The 22,326-nt window shown below is 37.1% G+C and overlaps 1 protein-coding gene across 1 annotated transcript in view; it reads left to right on the top strand.

The window, feature by feature from the left end:
- The first annotated feature begins 928 nt into the window (after nucleotides 1-928).
- The window catches only part of PSMA8 (proteasome 20S subunit alpha 8), a 41,569-nt gene continuing 20,171 nt past the window's right edge, over nucleotides 929-22,326 (top strand). Inside the window, exons 1-2 of the mRNA XM_046670868.1 lie at nucleotides 929-1,030; nucleotides 18,266-18,392. Coding sequence (XP_046526824.1) covers nucleotides 929-1,030; nucleotides 18,266-18,392 — 229 coding nt within the window. The remainder of the gene's footprint in view (nucleotides 1,031-18,265; nucleotides 18,393-22,326) is intronic.

The following is a 22,326-nucleotide window of genomic DNA, read 5'->3' as shown; positions in this document are numbered from 1 at the left end:
AAGAGTTGTTTCTCAGCTAGTAACGTTGTACCAAGTTATACAAACTTTCTACTATAAATTTTCAGATATTTTTAAAGTAGCATGCTTTAGGCTTTTAAAAAGTTTCTTTGGAGCCCACTGGTGGTGTAGTGGTTGAATTCACCCACTCTGCTTTGGTGGCTCTGTTTGTGGGTTCAGATCAGAGGAAGCTACACACTGCTCATCAAGACATGCTGTGGCAGTGTCGCACATATAAAATAGAGGAAGATTGGCATGGATGTTAGCTCAGGGACAATCTTCCTCACCAAAAAAACCCAAAAAAACACATTGATTAAAATAGTATTATCTTAATTCCTTCCATTAGCATTAGTTTGATGAACTATTTACTCTATTTAATGGACTATTTGCTCATTTGCTCTATTTTGGTCACAAGACAGAAAATGGAAGAAGTAACAATATTTTGAAAATTATAATTCTTTTCTTGAGTTAAAATGACATAAGAAAAGAGAGAGAAGGAAATTTAAAATTTGAAGCCCAAAGGAAGAGGTGGAAATTTAACTTACTACTGGTTCTTGAAGAGGTCTGTGAAAACAAAAATACCGAATGGCTTTAGTTCTCACTGTTAAGCCTTAATCTTTGAAGTCATTTTTCTAACTGGAGTGATCTGCCACCACCCCTGGGGCAACCTCGTGGTGGGAAAACCGGAACGTATGCGCTAAGCGCTAGCTTAGCGGAGGAACTGGGCCAACTTGTAGGCACAGCCTCGCACTGGCCGGCCGGCGGGATGACTTCCGAGATGGGCAGCATCTTGAGACGCGTGCGCGAGCACTTCCTGGCGGCATCTTGAGGAAGCACTTCCGCGTAGCCGGTGGTGGCAAGAGGGATCCCGCCGGCGCCCTCCGCTGTGGTAGCGTTGGACAGGCAGCGGATATCGCGGTAGCCTTGCGCGATGGCATCTCGGTATGACCGGGCAATCACTGTCTTCTCCCCAGACGGACACCTTTTCCAAGTGGAATATGCCCAGGAAGCGGTGAAGAAAGGATCCACTGCGGTGAGCGAGCCACTTCTTGATCACCGCCACCTGCTTGGTGTCAGGCCTTCCTTACCCCGCAGGCCCAGCCCACCACTCGGTGTAAGGGGACAGGGAAGGAGAGTCTCCTGTTTGCCAAAATCGCTTCGTTCCTGTTATTGCGGGAGATGCTGTTTCTAAAATTTGGGCTGGAAGTGGCGGAGTAGAAATTGGTCGATTTCATAGATATCTCTTGTGCAGTTGCGTTTGCTTAACGATAGCGACAGACGCAAAACTGGTGTGTGAGGGTGTGTGTTGTAGCCTTGACTCTCGAAGAGATCCTAATGCTGTGTTTGGCAATAAAGCCAGCAAAGACTTCTTTTAGCCTGTAACAGCTTACCTCAGTGCGCACAGTCCCTTTCATCAGGAATTCACAAACGCATGGTAAAGTAACAGTTCCTTCATGGGGGGTACTTTTTAATATTAATTACAATAAAAATTAAAAATTGATCGTGGCTGCCCTTGAAATATGGACTAAATCAACCTAAAATTAAATCCTTGTCAAGGAGACAGTTAAAAACGCTAATCCACTTAAACGCTTTCACTTGTTAAAAATAATTGTCCTAAAATTTGCACACGACTATTTGGCAGCCTTTTAGAGGCTGGAAACCCCAAGAATCTCCACCCTTTGCCACTGTTTTTCAAGAATCTCCTCGCTTTGCCACTGTATTTCGTTTGTTTTTTAAATAATACTGTAAGTCCTTGAGAGATTATACTCTTCTCTAAATTTACATACCCACATTTCTGAAAAACTTTTAAATACTCAGGATAGCAGTAATACTCCTGCCAGGTTTTAATTATATTTAATAATCTTAGTGATTTATAAAAATTAAAAAGGACGAAAGCGCCCTGGTGACCAAAGATCTGTTACCCCAAATCTTCCAGGCCTTTGAGTTCAGAACGATCCGATTTTTTTTAAGCTCTCAAATTTCATGAGCATGTGTGTTGTGTATTTTGGAAATTGAGACACTAGCTATGAGAATACACAGTGCATTTCTGAGTCTAACAGTGTCTGTATTTTCTCTCACTTTCCATACCAACTTAGTTATGGAAGGAAATAATTCACTTTTATTATAAATCTATCAAATGTAAAGTGGTAAAAAAAATAACACTAGAAAGCATCTTATCATTTTTAAAGTATTTTTCTATTTAATTGGGCCCACTAGTTTTGCTTCTGTTTTATAAGTAATTTTTTTAGAATTGTAAATTTAAGGAAAGCCTGATGTAGCTTAAACCAAAAGGGTACCATTTTGATAAAAACAAAAAGTTATATAATCCCCAGCATGGCATGAAGCATATGGTTAGAAAATAATGCCCAAGTTTTAGAGCCTGAAATAAAGGGAGTAATGGGAGAAGACTGGGGTGTAATAAGAAACCACATTGGCTCATTTAAAATGTTTTAAGAATGCTATAGAACTGATTGATAGTTCCTTTGTAATGAGCTGTAAAAGGGTAAGGATATAAAAATACCTATAGTGGGCATTTTTAAAGATACATTGGAAGGATGAGACAGTTTTGTCTCAGGATCCTGAAATTATAATTTGCATCTTTGTATGGAGTTATTCACCATGTTTCCTTGAGAGTGCTTGACCTTTTACATGGGGTAAAGTTTTTAATGGCGTTTGTTTATTAAAATATGTCACCAAATAGTCTGTCTATAAACAAAGTTGAGCTGATGAATTATAAATAAGCCCAAGTTGACTGGTTTGGGCCAGTATGTAGAGGCTTTATTATTTAGTAATGTAAAAAGTTTTATGGGCCACAATTAGAGGCCTTGGGTTCTGCTTCTTTCTTGATGATTATTTTACAGCCTGGGGTGAGGCGAGAGGCCTGTTTTCTTTTTGCTTTACTTCCCTTTTATATAAATGAAAAATAAGTTTGAATAACATTTTGGAGAGGCAGTACCTTTCTTCTTAGGGAAAAAAAAAGAATCCACAATATTCCCATGAAAAAGATAAGATTTATTCTCATTCCTCATTCTGTCCTTTCCGTGACCCCTAACTGTGATTAGCTGCATATTTCCTACTTTATCAAATCTCAGCTCCACAGACTGGCCATCAAAGTCTTCCATAATCCATATCCACCTTCTTTAATTAAGGGAGCAGCTTCATGATTTTACTAATATATGCTTGTGCCCTTGTAGGTGGGGAGAGGAGAAAACACCTTTCTTTCTGTCACTCTCCATCTTAGCTCTCAGAATGTCTTCACCTTTCTCCTCCTATGAAGCTTTCTCTGATCCACTCCAGTCATCATGTAGCTTCTGAATTTATAATCTGTACCACAGAGCCTTATGCAGTATTTCCTATTTGGCTTCGTATTCTCTTTAATTTCAGGTATATTTAATAGTCATCTCACACCAAATGGAGGGGAAGATCTTTGAGAATCTAGATTGTGTAATTCCTTTTGTATTTCCACTATCCAATATACAGTGGAGGGGCTAGGAAGGAAGTAAACTAACATTATGTAATACTTATTTTGAACCAAGTGCTTTATTTACATTATCTAACGTTAAGGACAGTTATTTTTTATATGGGGAAACTGTGATTCAGAAGCTTGCTGAAGGTGCCCAGCTAGAAAGTGATGGAGCTCATATTCACACTTAAATTTTTCTAGCTCCAAGGCCTGTATTCTTTGCATTGTACTATGTGCTTTATTCAATAAATATTTACATAATTAGCTATCATTATCATGAATGTGGAAGCCAGATATGTATCATGTAAGGAAGTTAACTTCTCTAAACTTTAGTTTCTTTAGTAATAAAATAAGCATCAAAATAGCACCTGCTTCATAGGGTTGATGTGAGAGTTGAATGACGTAATAATATGTGTTAACACCTTGCACAATATCTGGTTCACAGCAAGTACTTAATAAATGGTAGCAATATTATTTACTATCCTTTTGTTTTCTCTTTTGCCTTCAATTTTGTCTATGGTTCTTCCAGCGCATTCATTTATTATCTCAAGTCATTTTTGTTGAACACTTACAAATGCCAAATGTGGTGCTGGGTCCTAGGGTTTCACAATGAACAAGGCAGGCTCAATCCCTGTCCTCAGAGAGCTTACTATCTAGCAGGAACATCAGATGATTTTAGTCCTAACAAGGCCCAACTGAGCATTATCATGGAGAGAGTATGGGACATTATGGGAACTCTAGGTATTAGGGAGGTCCCCCTGAGGAAGTAATATTTAAGTGGACATCTGAAAGACGAGAGGTAGTCAGGTGAAAAACTGGAAGGGGAAAGAGAGAAGAATATTTTAGACAGAGGAAATAGTATGTGGGAAGACCAAGCAGCAAAAAACAAGTGTGTCCTATGAACTGGAAGGCATTCAGGATAGCTGAAGCAATGGAAAAATGGGAAGAGATGAAGCTAGAAATGGGCTGGATTATGGAATGCCTTTAAGGGAATAAGAGGCCTTGAAGAGTTTTGATGTGGCAATTGTCATTCTCTGGATTTTTGCTGTTCTCTCCTTCTAATGACAGACTGCATCTGTCAAACCACAGGGGTCCTCACATGACCCAGGTAGAATCATTCGTAGTTTCTGTCTTTCTGGCCACAGTGATAAGCATGTGACTCAAATCGAGCCAATAAGTCCATCCTTAGGACTTTTCTCATCAGAGACAGTGGTAGCTTTTCTCAGGGAGAACTGTTGGGATATGAATTCATGGTTGCCGATGGCCATCTTTTTTTCCTGTATAGAGAAAGCCTCTCAGCATTAAGAGTAAATATTATAGTCCCTAGATCCCAAGTCCAGCTCTGTACCGTACTGGTTTGCTTACTGAGGAATGGTCCCTACTAATACAACTTTAAAGGAGAGGAGTGCCACATTCAGATTTTCTCTTTTTTTCTTTCATATTATTTTTTTAACAGATTTCTCAGTCTGTGGTGTAGTCAGTGAATTGGATGAAATCAAGATTGGAAGCAAGGAGACCACATAGGAATCTGGAAGTAGTCCAGATAAAGGATAATAGTAGTTTTTACTCCAGTTGGGGCAGAAATTGAAATAAGACAAATTCCAGAGAAACTTTAGCAATATGGTTGGTACAATTTGATGATTATTTGGATGGTATATGGAGGGCAGGGAATGGAGAGAAGGAGATGTTGAAGAAGGAGGAGTCAAAGATGGTGCCTCCATTTCTGGATTTAGCCTCTTAGTAAATGGCACTGCCATTTTCTTAGGGAATATGTAGCACTAAGTTTGAGGGGAAGATAACTGAGATTTGGACTTGCTGAGATTGACATGCTAATGAGAACCATAGTAGGCAGTCTCTAAAATGGCCTCCAATGATCTCCACCTCCTGGTGTTCATGCCTTTGTGTGATTCTCTCCCCTTGTGTGTGGGCTGAACCCAGTGACTCACTTCTAAGGAATGGGTTAGGCCAAAGTGACGGGATATCACTTCAGAGATGAGGTTACAAAGAGATGGTTATCTTACATCTCGTTCATCCTCACTCACTGTCTTGCCTGCTCATGCTGGTGGAAGCCAGCTGCCATGTTGTGAGTTGCCTTGTGAAGGGGCTTGTGTGGCAGAAAACTGAGGGAAGCTTCTGTTCAGAACCCAGTGTGGAACTGAGGTCCTTAGTCCAACAATCCGCAAGGAATTGAATCTTGCTAACAGCCATGTGAGTGAGCTTGGAAATGGATTCTCCACTATAAGCCTTGAGATGAGTGCAGCCCTGGGGGGCAACTTGACTGCAGCCTTGTATGAGAACCTGAGCCAGAGGACTTAGCTAAACTGCGTCCAGATTCCTGACTCAGACTGGGAGGCAGCTGGATACACATGTTTAGAACTCAGGAGATTGATCTGGGCTGGAGATTGTAATTTTGAAGTGCATCCTTTCTTTCCCCTGCTTAAAACCTACGTTGAAGGTCAAGTAAATGAGTATTCTTCTTCACTTGAGAAGATGAAATATAGATTATAGACTAATAGACTATATAGACTATGTAGAGGATAAGCCTACAACAGTGTGGGACCTTAATGACTTGTGTATAGTATACCTTCGCTAAACTGTGAGAGGAGTGAGGGTAGAAACCACGTTGCTGTGAGCGGAGGGATGATGACAATATTTGGCTTTGAAGGAGCTGAGAGAAAGAAGTAAGATTGAAGTGAAATGGTCTTTAAGATTTTGTTTAAGAGAGTCTTTAGCCTATGTTTAAATTGTTGGTGAGAAAAAGGCAGTCGAGAAAGTTGAGTTTTATTTGTTCTTAGGTTTATTTGATTTATTTTTAACTTTTTTTATGGAATATTTTAAACACACAAAGATATAAAGGGAATTGTATAATGAACCTCTGTATACCCATTACCCAGCTCCAACAATTCTCATTTTACCAATCTGTTTTATCTTTCCCCAACTCTACCCTCTTTTCAATGGAGTAATTTTAATTGAAATTTTTATTGAGATAATTGTAAATTCACATGCAGTTGTGAACAATATATAGAAATAATACATAGGTATCCCTTGTATACTTTGCCCATTTTTTGCCAATGGTAGCATTTTGCAAAACTGTAGTACAATATCACAACCAGGATGTTGATATTGATACAAACCACCTATTTTCCTCAGATTTCTCCAATTTTACTTGTACTCATTTATGTATCTATTAAGTTCTATCAAATTTTATTGCCTGTGTAATTTGGGTATTAACAGTCAAAATACTGAACAGTCCCAACTCCACAAAGATCCCTCATGTTGCTCTTTTATACCCACACCCACCTCCTTCCCCTCTCCCTACACCTTCTGTCCATAGCCCTCATCCCTAGCAGCACTCATCTGTCCTCCATTTCTAAAATTTCTCATTTCAAAATACATAAATGGTATCATACTTTTCGGATTTGGTTGTTTTCCCTTGAGATTCATCCAGGTTGTTACACGTATCAATTTATTGCTCAGTAGTATTCCAAGGTATGGATGTACCATAGTGTTTAACTGTTTACCTGCTGAAGAACATTTGGGTTGTTTCTAGTTGGGAGCTATTATGAATGGAGACGCTATAAGCATTTGTGCATTGCATGTTTATTTCTCTAGGATAAATCTCCCAAGTATGCAGTTACTGACTTATATGGTAACTGCATGTTTAGTTTTAAAGGGAACTGCCAAATTGTTTCCCAGAGTAGCTGTGCCATTTTACATTTCCACCAGCAGTGTATGAGTGATCCCGTTTCTACACATCCTTGCCAGCATTTGGGTTACTATTTTTCATTTTTGCCACTCTGATAAGTGTGTGGTGATATCTTATTGTGGTTTTAATTAAATTAGCTGTTAATGGCTAATGATATTGAACATATTTTCATGTGCTTTTGTGCCATCTGTATATCCTCTTCAGTGAAATGTCTCTCATGTCTTTTATCCATTTTCTAATTGGATTTTTTTTTACTGTTGAGTTTTGACAGTTCTTTATATATACTACATTCTAGTCCTTTGTCAGATATGTGGTTTGCAAATATTTTCTCTCAGTCTGTAGTTTGTCTTTTCATCCTCTTCACGTGGACTGTCACAGAGCAAAAGTTTGTAATTTTGCTGAGGTCCATTTTAACAATTTTTCCTCTTATGGTTCATGCTTTTTGGTGCCGAGTCGTCTTAAGACCTCTGTCTAGATGCCCAAATTTTTCTCTTTTTTTCCAAAAAGTTTATGGTTTTACATTTTACATTTAAGTCTATGATCCATTTTGAGTTAATTTTTGTATATGGTGTGAGGTTTAGGTCGAAATTCATTTTTCATTGGAGTATTTTAAAATAACTTCCAGGTATTGTGATATTTCGCCTGTGACTATTTCAGTACAGTAGTCCCCCTTTATCCACAGTTTTGCTTTCCACAGTTTGAGTTACCTGTGGTCAGCCTCGGTCTGAAAATATTAAATGGAAACTTTCAAAAATAAACAATTCATAAATTTTAAATTGCACACTGTTCTGAGTAATGTGATGAAATCTTGCACTGTCCGCTCCCTCCCACCCAGGAAGTGAATCATCCCTTTGTCCAGCGGATCCACACTATATAGACTGCTCACTTGTTGGTCACTTAGTAGTCGTCTCAGTTATCAGATAGATTGTTGCAGTATCACAGTGCTTGTGTTCAAGTAACATTTATTTTACTTAATAATGGCCCCAAAGTGCAAGAGTAGTGATGGTGGCGATTCAGATATGCCAAAGAGAAGCTGTAAAGTGCTTCCTTTAAGTGAAAAGGTGTAAGTTTTCAATAAGGAAGGGAAAAAAATCGCATGCTAAGGTTGCTAAGATTTACAGTAACTTTTATTACAGTATATTGTTATAATTGTTCTATTTTATTATTAGTTGTGGTTAATCTCTTACTGTGCCTAATTTACAAATTAAACTTTATTATTGAGCCAGCGCCATGGCTGAGTGGTTAAGTTCGTGCGCTCCCCTCTGGCGACCCCGAGTTTCACTGGTTCAGGTCCTGGGTACATACATGGCACCACTCATCAGGCCATGCGGTGTCCCACATAGCATAACCAGAAGGACCTACAACTAGAATATACAACTATGTACTGGAGAGCTTCAGGGAGAAGAAGAAGGAAAAGAATTTTTAAAAAAATTACAACTTCACTAATTGTACAACTTCACTAATAATAAATTTTAAAAAAAATTTTAAAAACTTTATCATAGGTAAGTATGTATAGGAAAAACATAGCATATATAGCATTTGGTTCTATATACTGTTTCAGGCATCCACTGGAGGTCTTTGAATGTATCCCTCCATGGATAAAGGGGGACTACTGTTTACATCTCTGAAAAATACGGACGTTTATTAAAACCATTATAACTTCCAATGAAATTAACAAAAACTCCTTAATGTTTTATAATAGTCTACATTCTAACTTCCCTTATTGCTCGCAAAATATATTTGTTAGGTATCTCTGTTTTATTCTGGAACAGCATCCACCTTTTTTTTTCATGCCTTGGACTTCTTGAAAAGACTGGGTTTATTGTTCAGTAGTGTCCCACTTTCTAGATTTATTTGATTATTTCCTTGCCCTCGTAGAATTTACTCTTTAGAGAGAGAACAATAATGAATACATAACTGTAAATGTGTTGATTGCAAGAATAGAACAGGTTGTTTAGAGAATGAATAGTAGAGAAGGACTCCTTGAGGTGAAACTTAAATTGAGACCTGAAATAAGAGGGGAAGCATTCCAGGGAGAGGGAATATCATGTGTGAATGCTCAGAGGAGGGGAACAGAATGTGTTTGAGAAGGTCTTGGAAAAAAATAGTGTGGCTTGTGCTTGGTGAACAACAGTAACATATCATTGGAGAAGTAGACAGAGGCCAGATCATGACCAGCTTTAAAGGCAAGACTAAGGAGTTTGAAAAAATTTTCTATGTGCAGCAAAATGTCGTGGAAGGATATTCAGCTGGAGAGTAATCTGACCCTATTGATGTTTTTAAATGCTCACCTTGGCTGCTTTATAGAGACTACACTGGGGGGTTGGGAGGGGAGGGAGGGGTGTGGAGAAGTGGGGAGCAAGAGTAGAAAATGAAAAAATTATCAGGCTGTGAAGTAGTGCACAGTCTAGGCAGGAAACGATGGTTGCTTGTACTAGAGTGGTGCTAGGAAGAAGTGGATAGCTATTGCAGGTAAAATGGACAGAAACTTGGTAATTGATTAGAAATAGATGGTGTGGGAGAGGGAGCTATGAGGTATGACAACCAGGTTTTTAAATTAGATGTGGGTGTTAAATTTTATTGAATACCTTTGTAGCTTTAATCCTTTGCTTTTTATTTTTACTGTTTAATTGTTTTAGTTAGGACTATCTCAGTTGTAAGCATCAGAAATCCAACTCAAACTAATTTTAACAAAAAAATGAATCTATTGAATCAGGTACCAAAGGGAGCAGGAGTGAAACTTGCTTTTAGGTTTAGCTATATGGCTTCTAGGGTTTTAAATGATGTAAGCAGAACTGGTGTGTGTCTCTCCGTGTCTTTTTCTGCCTCCATTGCCCCTCTCCATCTCTTGCTTCCTGTCTGCAGTACTTTCACTCTCAGACAAGACCTAAGTGGTAGCTCCTAAATAGCCCCAGGCTCCAGGCCCCCAGCCTTAGGTACAGCAGAAAGAATTATCCTGTCTTCCAAACACTTCTGGTAAAACTTTAAGGGATTACTGTTGGCTAGGCTGTGTTACATTACAGCCCCACCTAAGGACTCATTTTTTCTCCAATAACAATTGAAATGCTGCTGTTATCAGAAGGGCAAAAATAACAGATCTCCACTGTCCACTGTAACATTTATATTGAAAGATTTATTTTTGTTGACATGGCTAAAATTCCTAGAATTAACCATACTTGTTTATGGTATATTATTATTTTTCTGTACCTCTGGATTCTATTTTTGAAAATCGTTTCTTGAATTTTTGGCATCAACTTTCCTAAGTGAAAATCATTGGTAATTTTCTTTATTTAGAAAATGTTATATTTGGCAGATTTTAACATTGTTGCCTAGCTTTCCTGAAAAGAGTTAGGAACATTTCCATTTTGATCTGGACCATAGAATAATTTAAATAGCATAAGAATTACCCATAACAGAAGATTAGAAAGAATTCATCCATGAACCTTCTAGGCCTGACACTTGTTTTTGAGAGAGAGTTCTTTTCTGAATTATCCTATGTTAGTTAGTGAAACTGAATTTTCTATCTTTTCTTGAGTCAATCCAGACAGTTTTTAATTTTCCTAGTTTGTCATCCTTTTCAGTGAAGTTTTCACATTTATTGTTATGGTTATAATTTTTAAATTCCTACTTCTTTACACTTGTATATATTTCTTTTACACTTTCCCCCTCTTGGCTATCTTGGCTAGATTAACTGAGACTTCTCTTTTAATTATTTCTTTAAAAAAAAATCTCTTGGTACTATTTATCAATTTTGTTGTTTTCTCCCTAATCACTGAGTTCTGCTTTTTTGTTCTTTGTCCCCTTAAGTTTAGCTTAAATATTTTCATTCCTTTTTGAACTCCTTGAATGAATGAATTCTTAATTAATTTTTTATTTGATTTTATAAAATGAGATTATGAATTTTCTTCTGAACATTATTTTGTCCACATCCAAAAAAAAGCGATATTAGGATTTTCATTATAAACATTTTCTAGATAGTCTGTGTTGGCAGTTTTAATTTCTCTATTAAGTCAAAAGTTGTTTAGGTGAGAGTTATAAAAATTACTGGGTTATCTTTTGATCAATTAATTTGATTTATTTCAATTTGGAGAAAACATTGAGATTTTCTTTGAATCCTAATATATGTTAAATTGTTATAATGTCCTATGGCTTGATAAGAAGGCACAGTCCCTATACGGTATAAAGTTCAACAAGTGTCTATGAAATGAGGGTGGGATATGGAAGGAGGGTAGCTGATTTTAGATAGGATGGTTAAGGAAGGCCTAGTGGCTGAACTGACAGACTTGAATGAAGTGAGGGATCGATAAGAGTAAAAGCCTTGATAAATTGTTTTATTTAACTGAAAGGTATAATCTCAGGTCTTGTTCTGTATTTTTCCTTCAATTATACTAACTCAGAGCACACCTTTTTGCATAGTTATGTTGTATAAAACAGTACTACTAACATCACACTTGGCCACAAAGCAATTGCAAACAAATACCTATATCAAAATATTTAGGAGAAGAGGCGGAGCAAAGGAGAAGGGGTGGAGCAAAATGGTGGGGTGAGCTGACCCGGGATTCTCTCCCCTCCAAAATACAACAAAGAACTGGAAAAACTGAATTTCAGAGAAAAAATCTAATGCCAACAATACCAAAAAGGCAGAGATCATAAACCTTACTTACGGCCTCGGAGGTACTAGAACGGTAGGAGAGAACATCACTCCCTCCCCTAGAGTCTGCGATGGCTGCTGCGCGGGTGGGAAAGGAGCGGGGGAGGGGCCGTGTGACCGGGGATCATCCAGGACTCCTGCTGCTGGTTCAGTGGAAACCCACTGATGGGGGGGAAAGCTTCTGTCTGCCGGGACCCCATAAACCCAGGGCCTCGGGAGACCAGAGAACAGTACTGATCTGAATCCAGATCAGTGTACAAGAATAGCAGCCCCTCCCTCCCGGTAAAGCCACTGGGTGCAGCCATCTTGCCCGAAGGCAGAGAGCTCATAACACGCGGCTCTTGACCCCCATCTAGTGGCAACAGGCTGTAACTGCAACCGAATTCTACCACCATGAGAAAAAACCGCTCCTCTACCATCCAGCAATTTATAAAAGCCCCAGACCAGAAGGAAAACAATAAAAACATAGAATTAAGTACTGAGGACTTGGAATTAGGTAAACTAAGTGATAATGAGTTCAGAGCAGCTATAGTCAAAAAACTCAATGAGGTAGAGAGAAAGATAAACAAGCCAAGTTCTGGAGTTACTTCACAAAAGAGATTGAAATCATAAAGAAGAATCAAACAGAATTACTAGAGATGAAAAACACAATGGACCACATAAAACAGAATACAGATTCCCTGAATGCCCGTGTAGACACCATAGAAGAGCAAATTAACATAATTGAAGATAGACAGGCTGAATGGCTCCAGGCAGAGGAAGAAAGAGAACTAAGAATTTAAAAAAATGAGGAAAATCTCCGAGAGATAGTGGATTCAATGAGGAGTAAGAACATAAGGATCATAGGAATTCCCAAGAACATGGAAAAGGAAAATGGAGCAGAAAGTGTGCTTAATGAAATTATTGAAGAGAACTTCCCAAATCTAGGGATTGACGGAGAAATGTGTGTAGAGGAAGCTTTCAGATCTCCTAGATTTGTCAATGTAAAAAGACCTACTGCAAGGCACATAGTAGTAAAATTGGCAAGAAGGAAAGATAAGGAAAGAATACTCAGGGAAGTAAGGAAAAAGAGAATAACCTATAAAGGAGCCCCTATCAGACTGTCAGTGGGTTTATCTACAGAAACCTTACAAGCTAGGAGAGAATGGAGTGACATATTCAAAGCTTTAAAGGATAAAAATCCTCAGCCAAGAATACTTTATCCAGCAAGAATTTCCTTCAGATATGAGGGAGAAATTAAATCTTTTCCAGACAAACGAAATTTAACGGAATTTGTAACTAAAAGCCCTCCACTACAAGAAATCCTCAAGAAGGCTCTCATACCTGAAAAAAGAAAAAAGGGAGAAAGGGGTCACAATCCACACACTAGGGAGACCGATGGATAGAACCAGAACAGGATAGCAAATATTCAACTATAGCATTAGGGTAAAAATAAGGAAACTACCAAAGCAAGGACGATCTTATCACTCTAACTACAAATTCATAACACGAGTTGGAATAAGAAATGAAAATAATTATTTAGGAGGGGAAGAGCAAAGAGTCTAAATCAGTATTGGTCAAGTAAGTAAGAGACCACCAGAGAATAGACTATATTATACACGAGATTCTAAATACAAACTTCAAGGTAGACACTAAAATAAAATACAGAACAGAGTCACAAATCATAAATAAGGAAAAATCTAAGAAACCCAGCATAAGAAATTGCAGTATTAAATGGGTAGTCTAAAGCACACAGGAAAAGAAACACAGGAAAACAAGATAATGAGCAACAGATTGACAGCATTAAGTCCACATGCATCAATAATCACTCTCAATGTAAACGGATTGAACTCTCCAATAAAAAGACACAGAGTAGCAAAATGGATTAAAGAACAAGATCCAACAATTTGTTGCCTCCAAGAAACACACCTCAGCCCCAAGGACAAACACACGCTCAGGGTGAAGAGGTGGAGGACAATACTTCAAGCTAATAGCAAGGAAAAAAAGGCAGGTGTTGCAATTCTTATATCAGACCAAGTGGATTTCAAAATAAGACAGGTAAAGAGAGACACAGAGGGACAATATATAATGATCAAAGGGACACTTCTTCAAGAAGAAATAACGCTTATAAATATCTATGCACCCAACACAGGAGTCACCAAGATTCATAAAGCAACTATTAACAGACCTAAAGGCAGAGGTTAAAAACAACACAATAATAGTAGGGGACCTCAACACCCCACTCACATCAATTGACAGATCATCCAGACAGAAAATCAACAAGGAAGTAGTGGAGCTAAATGAAAAACTAAAACAATTGGACTTAATAGACATATATAGATGACTTCACCATAAAACAGCTGAATACACATTCTTCTCAAGTGCACATGGAACATTCTCAAGGATAGACCATATGTTGGGAAACAAGGCAAGCCTCTACAAATTTAAAAAAATTGAAATAATAACAAGCATCTTCTCCAGTCATAGTGCTATAAGGCTACAAATTAATTACAAGAAAAAAGCTGAGAAAGGCACAAAGATGTGGAGACTAAACAACACACTACTGAACAAGCAATGGATCATTGAAGAAATTAAAGAAGAAATCAAAAAATACCTAGAAACAAATGAAAATGATAGCATGCCATACCAACTCATATGGGATACAGCAAAAGCTGTATTAAGAGGAAAATTCATTGCAATACAGGCACATCTTAACAAACAAGAAAAATCCCAAGTAAGCAACCTTAAAGCACACCTAACTAAACTAGAGAAAAAAGAACAAATGAAGCCCAAACTCAGCAGAAGGAGAGAAATAATACAAATCAGAGCAGAAATAAATACTATTGAAACGAAAAAGGCAGTAGAAAGGATCAATGAGACAAAGAGCTGGTTTGTTGAGAAGATAAATAAAATTGACAAACCACTAGCCACACTTACAAAGAAAAAATGGGAGAAAGCTCAAATAAACAAAATCAGACATGAGCGAGGAGAAATAACAACAGACTCTGCAGAAATACAACGGATTATAAGAGAATACTACGAAAAACTATATGCCAACAGAATGGATAACCTAGAGGAAATGGATAAATTCTTGGACTCCTACAATCTCCCAAAGCTCACTGAAGAAGAGGCAGACAATTTGAACAGACCAATCACAAGGAAAGAGATTGAAACAGCAATCAAAAACATCCCAAAGAATAAAACCCCAGGACCAGATGGCTTTCCTGGGGAATTCTACCAAACTTTCAGAGAGGATTTAATACCTATCCTTTTCAAGCTATTCCAAAAAATTAGGGAAGATGGAACACTTCCTAACACATTCTATGAGGCCAACATCACGCTGATACCAAAACCTGACAAGGACACCACGAAAAAAGAGAACTACAGGCCAATATCACTGATGAACATAGATGCAAAAATTCTAAACAAAATTTTGGCAACCAGAATTCAGCAATTCATCAAAAGAATCATACATCAGGATCAGGTGGGATTCATACCAGGGACACAGGGATGGTTCAACATCCGTAAATCAATCAACGTGATACACCACATCAACAAACTGAGGAATAAAAACCACATGATCATCTCAATAGATGCAGAGAAGGCATTTGACAAGATCCAACAGCCATTTATGATAAAAACTCTGAACAAAATGGGCATAGAAGGAAACTACCTCAACATAATAAAGGCCATATACGACAAACCCATCGCCAACATCATACTCAATGGGCAAAAACTGAACGCCATCCCCCTGAAAACAGGAACGAGACAAGGATGCCCTCTATCACCACTCTTATTTAACATAGTACTTGAGGTCCTGGCCAGAGCAATCAGGCAAGAAAAAGGAATAAAGGGAATCCAAATAGGGAGGGAAGAAGTGAAACTCTCGCTGTTTGCAGACGACATGATCTTATATATAGAAAACCCCAAAGAATCCATTGGAAAACTGTTAGAAGTAATCAATATCTACAGCAAAGTTGCAGGGTATAAAATCAATTTTCATAATCAGTAGCATTTCTATACTCCAGTAATGAACCAACAGAAAAAGAACTCAAGAACACAGTACCATTCACAATTGCAACAAAAAGAATAAAATACCTTGGAGTAAATTTAACTAAGGAAGTGAAGGACCTAGATAATGAAAATTACAAGGCCTTTCTGAGAGAATTGGATGATTCCATAAGGAGATGGAAAGACATTCCATGTACATGGATTGGAAGAATAAACATAGTTAAAATGTCTGTTCTACCTAAAGCAATCTACAGATTCAACGCCATCCCAATCAGAATCCCAATGACATTCTTTACAGAATTAGAACAAAGAATCCTAAAATTCATATGGGGCGACAAAAGACCCCGAATTTCTAAAGCAATCCTGAGAAAAGAGAACAAAATGGGAGGCATCACAATCCCTGACTTCAAAACATACTACAAAGCTACAGTAATCAAAACAGCATGGTACTGGTACAAAAACAGGTGCACAGATCAATGGAACAAAATTGAAAGCCCAGAAATAAAACCACACGTCTATGGACAGCTTATCTTTGACTAAGGAGCTGAGGGCATACAATGGACAAAAGAAAGTCTTTCCAACAAATGGTGCTGGGAAAACTGGAAAGCCACATGTAAAAGAATGAAGATTGACCATTCTTTTTCACCATTCACCAAAATAAACTCAAAATGGATTAAAGACCTAAAGGTGAGACCTGAAACCATAAGGCTTCTGGAAGAAAACGTAGGCAGTACACTCTTTGACATCAGTATTAAAAGGATCTTTTCAGACACCATGCCTTCTCAGAGAAGGGAAACAATAGAAAGAATAAACAAATGGGACTTCATCAGGCTAAAGAGCTTCTTCAAGGCAAATGAAAACAGGATTGAAACAAAAAAACAACCCGCTAACTGGGAAAAAATATTTGCAAATCATATATCTGACAAAGGCTTAATATCCATAATATATAAAGAACTCTCACAACTCAACAACAGAAAATCAAACAACCCAATCAAAAAATGGGCTGGAGACATGAACAGACATTTCTTCAAAGAAGATATACTGATGGCCAATAGGCACATGAAAAGATGCTCATCATCGCTGATCATCAGGGAAATGCAAATCGAAACTACACTAAGATATCACCTTACACCCATTAGAATGACAAAAATATCTAAAACTAATAGTAACAAATGTTGGAGAGGTTGTGGATCAAAAGGAACCCTCATACACTGCTGGTGGGAATGCAAACTGGTGCAGCCACTATGGAAAACAGTATGGAGATTCCTCAAAAAATTAAAAATAGTACTACCATACGATCCAGCCATCCCACTACTGGGTATTTATCCAAAGAGCCTGAAGTCAGCAATCCCAAATGTCCTATGCACCCCAATGTTCCTTGCAGCATTATTTACAATAGCCAAGACGTGGAAGCAACCTAAGTGCCCATCAACAGACGAATGGATAAAGAAGATGTGGTACATATATACAATGGAATACTACTCAGCTGCAAAACAGAACAAAATCATTCCATTTGCAATAACATGGATGGACCTTGAGGGAATTATGTTAAGTGAAATAAGCCAGCTAGAGAAGGATAATCTGTGTATGACTCCACTCATATGAGGAATTTAAAATTATGGACTAAGAACAGTTTAGTGGATACCAGGGGAAAGGTGGGGTGGGGGGTGGGCACAAAGGGTGAAGTGGTGCACCTTCAACACGAATGACAAACATTAATGTACAACTGAAATTTCACAAGATTGTAACCTATCAACTCAATAAAAAATGTAAAAAAAACATATTTAGATTACCATTGTAATATGGAATTAAAATTCTCATAGATTACTCTTGAATCCCTGAGAATATGGCCATGTTTCCCCAGAAGTCCTTGTTCGATAACTACCACCGTTGTACATTATTCTTTAGACTTTTCCCCACTTCCTCCCCAAGGGAAGGAGTGGAGGGAGGGGCAATAGTGATTCTTCTTGTTGTAACTGTGTTGAATTGAGGCTTCGTTGATCAGTGTTCTGGAGTGAGGGCATTTGGTCTAGAGTGATACATGCGAGAGCTTTCAGAATTCTGTCTGCTTGACTTTCTGTATTACTACTACCATCAGTACTGGTACTGCCCATTCTAATAAGGAATCCACATGGCTTCCCAGTGTCTTCTTTCATTTTGGTTAAAATTGTTCTGTATTTAGATAGCACTTCTTTAAGTGTATCATGTGAGATCAGGATACTCATGTAGTTTCAGCATTGGTGGTATATTCTTCCGGTTTCTATCTATCTGTCTTCTTTGCTTTGAGTTGGGGAATGGACTTCTAGTAAGCCTGTGCCTATGCATCTGTCTTCTTAGAAGTCTACTTTTCTCATTTTTATTGAATGTTCAAGAAGAAGACTTTTCTTATAAGTCATGTATTAGAATAATTTGACTTTAATGTTAAAACTGACAACTAATTATGTTTTTTTAATGACAGGTTGGAATTCGAGGTACTGATATAGTTGTGCTCGGGGTGGAGAAAAAATCTGTTGCTAAGCTTCAAGATGAAAGAACTGTGAGGAAAATTTGTGCCCTTGATGACCACGTCTGCATGGCTTTTGCAGGTACTTATGGACCTACAATAATGATACAGAGTACCTTAGTGTAGTAGGGTAACACACTTGGCCCCACTACGGCTCTTGTGCTATATTTATATAACATGTGGAGCTATACTCCATTTCTTGTTAAACACAGTATTCCTTATCTTTTCTGGAAAATCACAACTCTGTAAACCAAGATTTCTGATAATGAGCTTTAATAAAACGTATGTTAAAAGATACGTATTACCTTAATTATAACTTTAGTTAGCTGTTTCTTTTTAAACTTTTTACTTTGAAATAATTACATATCCTCAAGAAGTTGCAAAAGAACACAAGGAAGTCCCCTTTACGCAGTTTCCCCAATGGTAACATCTTCAAAAACCAGTAAATTGACATGTGTACAAGCCACAGAGTTTATTCAGATTTCACCAGTTTTGCATGCACTCATTTGCTTGTGTGTTTGTTTAGTTTTATTAGTCTTATCATGTGTAGATTCATGTAGCCATCACCACAATCAAGATACACAACACTTCCATCACTACAAGGCTACCTCATGCTATTCTTCCTTCTTGTCTCTAACCTCTGGCAACCACTAATCTATTCTCCATTTCTATAATTTGTCATTTTGAGAATGTTATATGAATAGAATCATACAGTATATAACTTTTTCATATTGGCTTTTCTTATCCAGCATAATTCCTTTGCAATTCATCCAAGTTGTTCCATATATCAACAGTCCATTGTTTTTTATTGTTGAATAGTATTCCATGGTATGGGATATATCATACTTTATTAATAACTCACCCATTGAAGGACAGTTGGATTTTTTCCAGATTTTGTCTATTACAGATAAAGCTGGTATGAACATTTGTGAACAGTTTTTCTGTGTGAGCATAGGCTTTCATTTTTCTGGAATAAATGCTCAAGAGTACAATTGCTGGATCATATGGTAATGTATGCTTAGTTTTATAAAAAACTGCCAAATTGTTTTCCAGAGTGGCTGTACTATTTTACATTCCCATTAGCAATGTATAAATGATTCATTTTCTCTGCATCCTCAGCAACATTTGGTATTTTACTATTTTTTATTTTAAACATTTGTATAGGTGTATAGTGATAGCTCACTGTGGGTTTAATTTGCATTGCCTTATGGCTAATGATGTTGAATGTATTTTCATGTGTTTATTTGCCTCTGTATAGCAAACAAAACATGTTTCTTGTCTTTTTTTCTTTGCTTATTTTTTAATTCTGTTTTTTAAAAACCAGAATTTTATGTTGATGTTTAAAAACCTCAGTGAGCAAGAAATAGCCTTTCTAACTGTCTTAAAAAAGGAATCATCTTGCCACAAAACAAGTCTTAATAAATTGTAAAAGACTGAAATCATACAGAGTATCTTTTCCAATCAAAATGGAATAAAACTAGAAATGAACAGCAGAAGGAAAACTGAAAAACCCACAAATATATGAAAATTAAACAATACTCCTAAAAACCCATGGGTCAAAGAAGAACTCACAAGAGAAATTAGAAAATATTTTGAGACAAATGAAAATGGAAACACAACATATAAAACTCATGAGATGCAGCAAAAGCAGTGCTAAGAGGAAAATGTATAGCTGTAAACACTTACACATTAAAAAAAGAAAGATTGCAATTCAACAACCTAACTTTATGTCTTAAAAAGTAGAAAAAGAAGAACAAACTAAACCAAAAGCTATCAGAAGGAAGGAAATAAAAATTAGAGCAGAAATATATAAAATTAGAAAACAGAAAAACAATATAGAAAAATCAGTGAACCCAAGAGTTGGTTCTTTGAAAAGATCAACAAAATTGACAAACCTTTAGCTAGATGGACTAAGAATAAAAGAAGACAACTAAAATCAGAAACAAAAAGGGGTACATTACTAACGATTTTACAGAAATAAAAAGGACAACTATATGCCAACAAATGAGATAACCTAGAAAAAAATGGACAAATTCCTTAAAACATGCAAAGTACCTGAAGTTACTCAAGAAGAAATAGAAAATCTCAACAAATGTACTATCAGTAAAGAGTGAATCAGTAACCAGAAACCTCCAAATAAAGAAAAGTCCAGGACCAGATGTTTTCACTGGCAATTCTACCAGACATTTAAAGAGTTGATACCAGTCCTTCTCAAACTCTTTACAAAAAATTGAAGAGGAAGGAATACTTCCAAACTCATTCTGTGAGGCCGGGATTACCCTGATACCAAAACCCTGCAAAGACACTGCAAGAAAAGAAAACTATAGACCAATATCCCTTATAAATATTGATGTAAAATTCCTCAACAGAATACTAGCAAACCAATTCAGTAATTCAAAAGTAAGTTGGACTACCTCAAAATTCAAAACTGTAATGCATCAAAGGACACAGTGAACAGAGTGAAAAGGCAATCCATGGAATGGAAGAAAATATTTGCAAAATTGTATATCTGATAATGGATTAATACCCAGAATATAGAAAGAACACTTAGGACACAACAAAACAGCAAACAACCCAATTCAAAAATGAGCAAAGAGGGCCAGCCTGGTGGCATAGTGGTTGAGTTCACGTAATCCACTTTGGTGGCCCAGGGTTTGCTGGTTCAGATCCCAGGTGTGGACCTACACACTGCTCGTCAGGCCATGCTGGGGTGGCATCCCACATGCAACGTAGAGGAAGACTGGCACAGATGTTAGCTCAACGCCAATCTTCCTCACCAACAAAAAAAAAAAGAGGAAAGAACTTAAATAGTTATTTCTCCAAAAGTGTTGGCAAGAATGTGGAGAAATTTGAATCCTTACAGACTATTGGTGAGAATGTAAAATGGCGCAGTTACTCTTGAAAACAATATGGTAGTTTCTTTTTAAAAAAAACAAAATTACACTATGATTCAGCATTTCCACTTCTGGTGATATACCCAGAAGAACTGAAAGGAGAGACTCAAACAGATATTTGTACATCCATGTTTACAGCAGCATTATTCACAATAGCCAAAAGGTGGAAATAACCTAAGTGTCCATTGATGGATGAATAGATAAACAAAACGTGGTATGTGTGTACAATGGAATATAATTCAGCCTTAAAAAGGAAGAATTCTGATACATACTAGAACATGGATGAAGCTTGAAGACATTGTGCTAAGTGAAATAAGCAGTCACAAGAGGACAATTACTGTATCAGTCCACTTATATGAGATACCTAGAATAGTCAAATTTTTAGAGACAGAAAGTAGAATGGTGGTTGCCAAGGACTGGAGGAGGGGCATTGGGAGTTATGGTTTAATGGGTATAGCATTTCAATTTGGGAAGATAGGAAAGTCCTAGAGACGGATGATGATGATTGCCCAACGTGTAAATGTAATTAATTTCACTGAACTGTACACTTAAGGGTTAAATTTTTGTTATGTGTGTTTTACTACAATAAAAATTTTTTTTTAAAAAGGAATCATCTTAATGTAAATGATATGGAATGCTTTAATTTATGGTGCACATACCTTTCTAACTTTAATATAAAAACAATTTCAGTATGTATATAACTTTTTGGCAGAGTAAAATAAGCATTTACTAATATTCTCCCCCACATGTTAATTAGCTTTCATAATTGGAAAATACCTAAATTTCTTTTATTGGGGAATTCGTATAATGAATCATGGTAAATCCATGCAGTTGCTTAAAAGTACATGCTCTGGAATTTTACCAGTTGGGTTCTAAGCCAGACTCCATTGTCTGCTATACCTGTGACCGTGGGCAAGGTACTTAACTGCTCCTTGCCTCAGTTTAACCATCTGTAACATGGGCTTAATGATAGAATCTACTTTATTGATTTATTATAATAATTAAGTGAGTTAATACATAAGCATTTAGAACAATGTCTGGCATAAGTGAGTGTTTAACAAATGTTACTATCACTATTACCACTACTATTACTACTAATACCATATTATCATTCTTATTACT

The sequence above is a fragment of the Equus quagga genome, chromosome 9 (genome assembly GCF_021613505.1).
Source record: "Equus quagga isolate Etosha38 chromosome 9, UCLA_HA_Equagga_1.0, whole genome shotgun sequence".
Classification (NCBI taxonomy): domain Eukaryota; kingdom Metazoa; phylum Chordata; class Mammalia; order Perissodactyla; family Equidae; genus Equus; species Equus quagga.
This window is presented reverse-complemented; position numbering and strand designations above follow the sequence as displayed.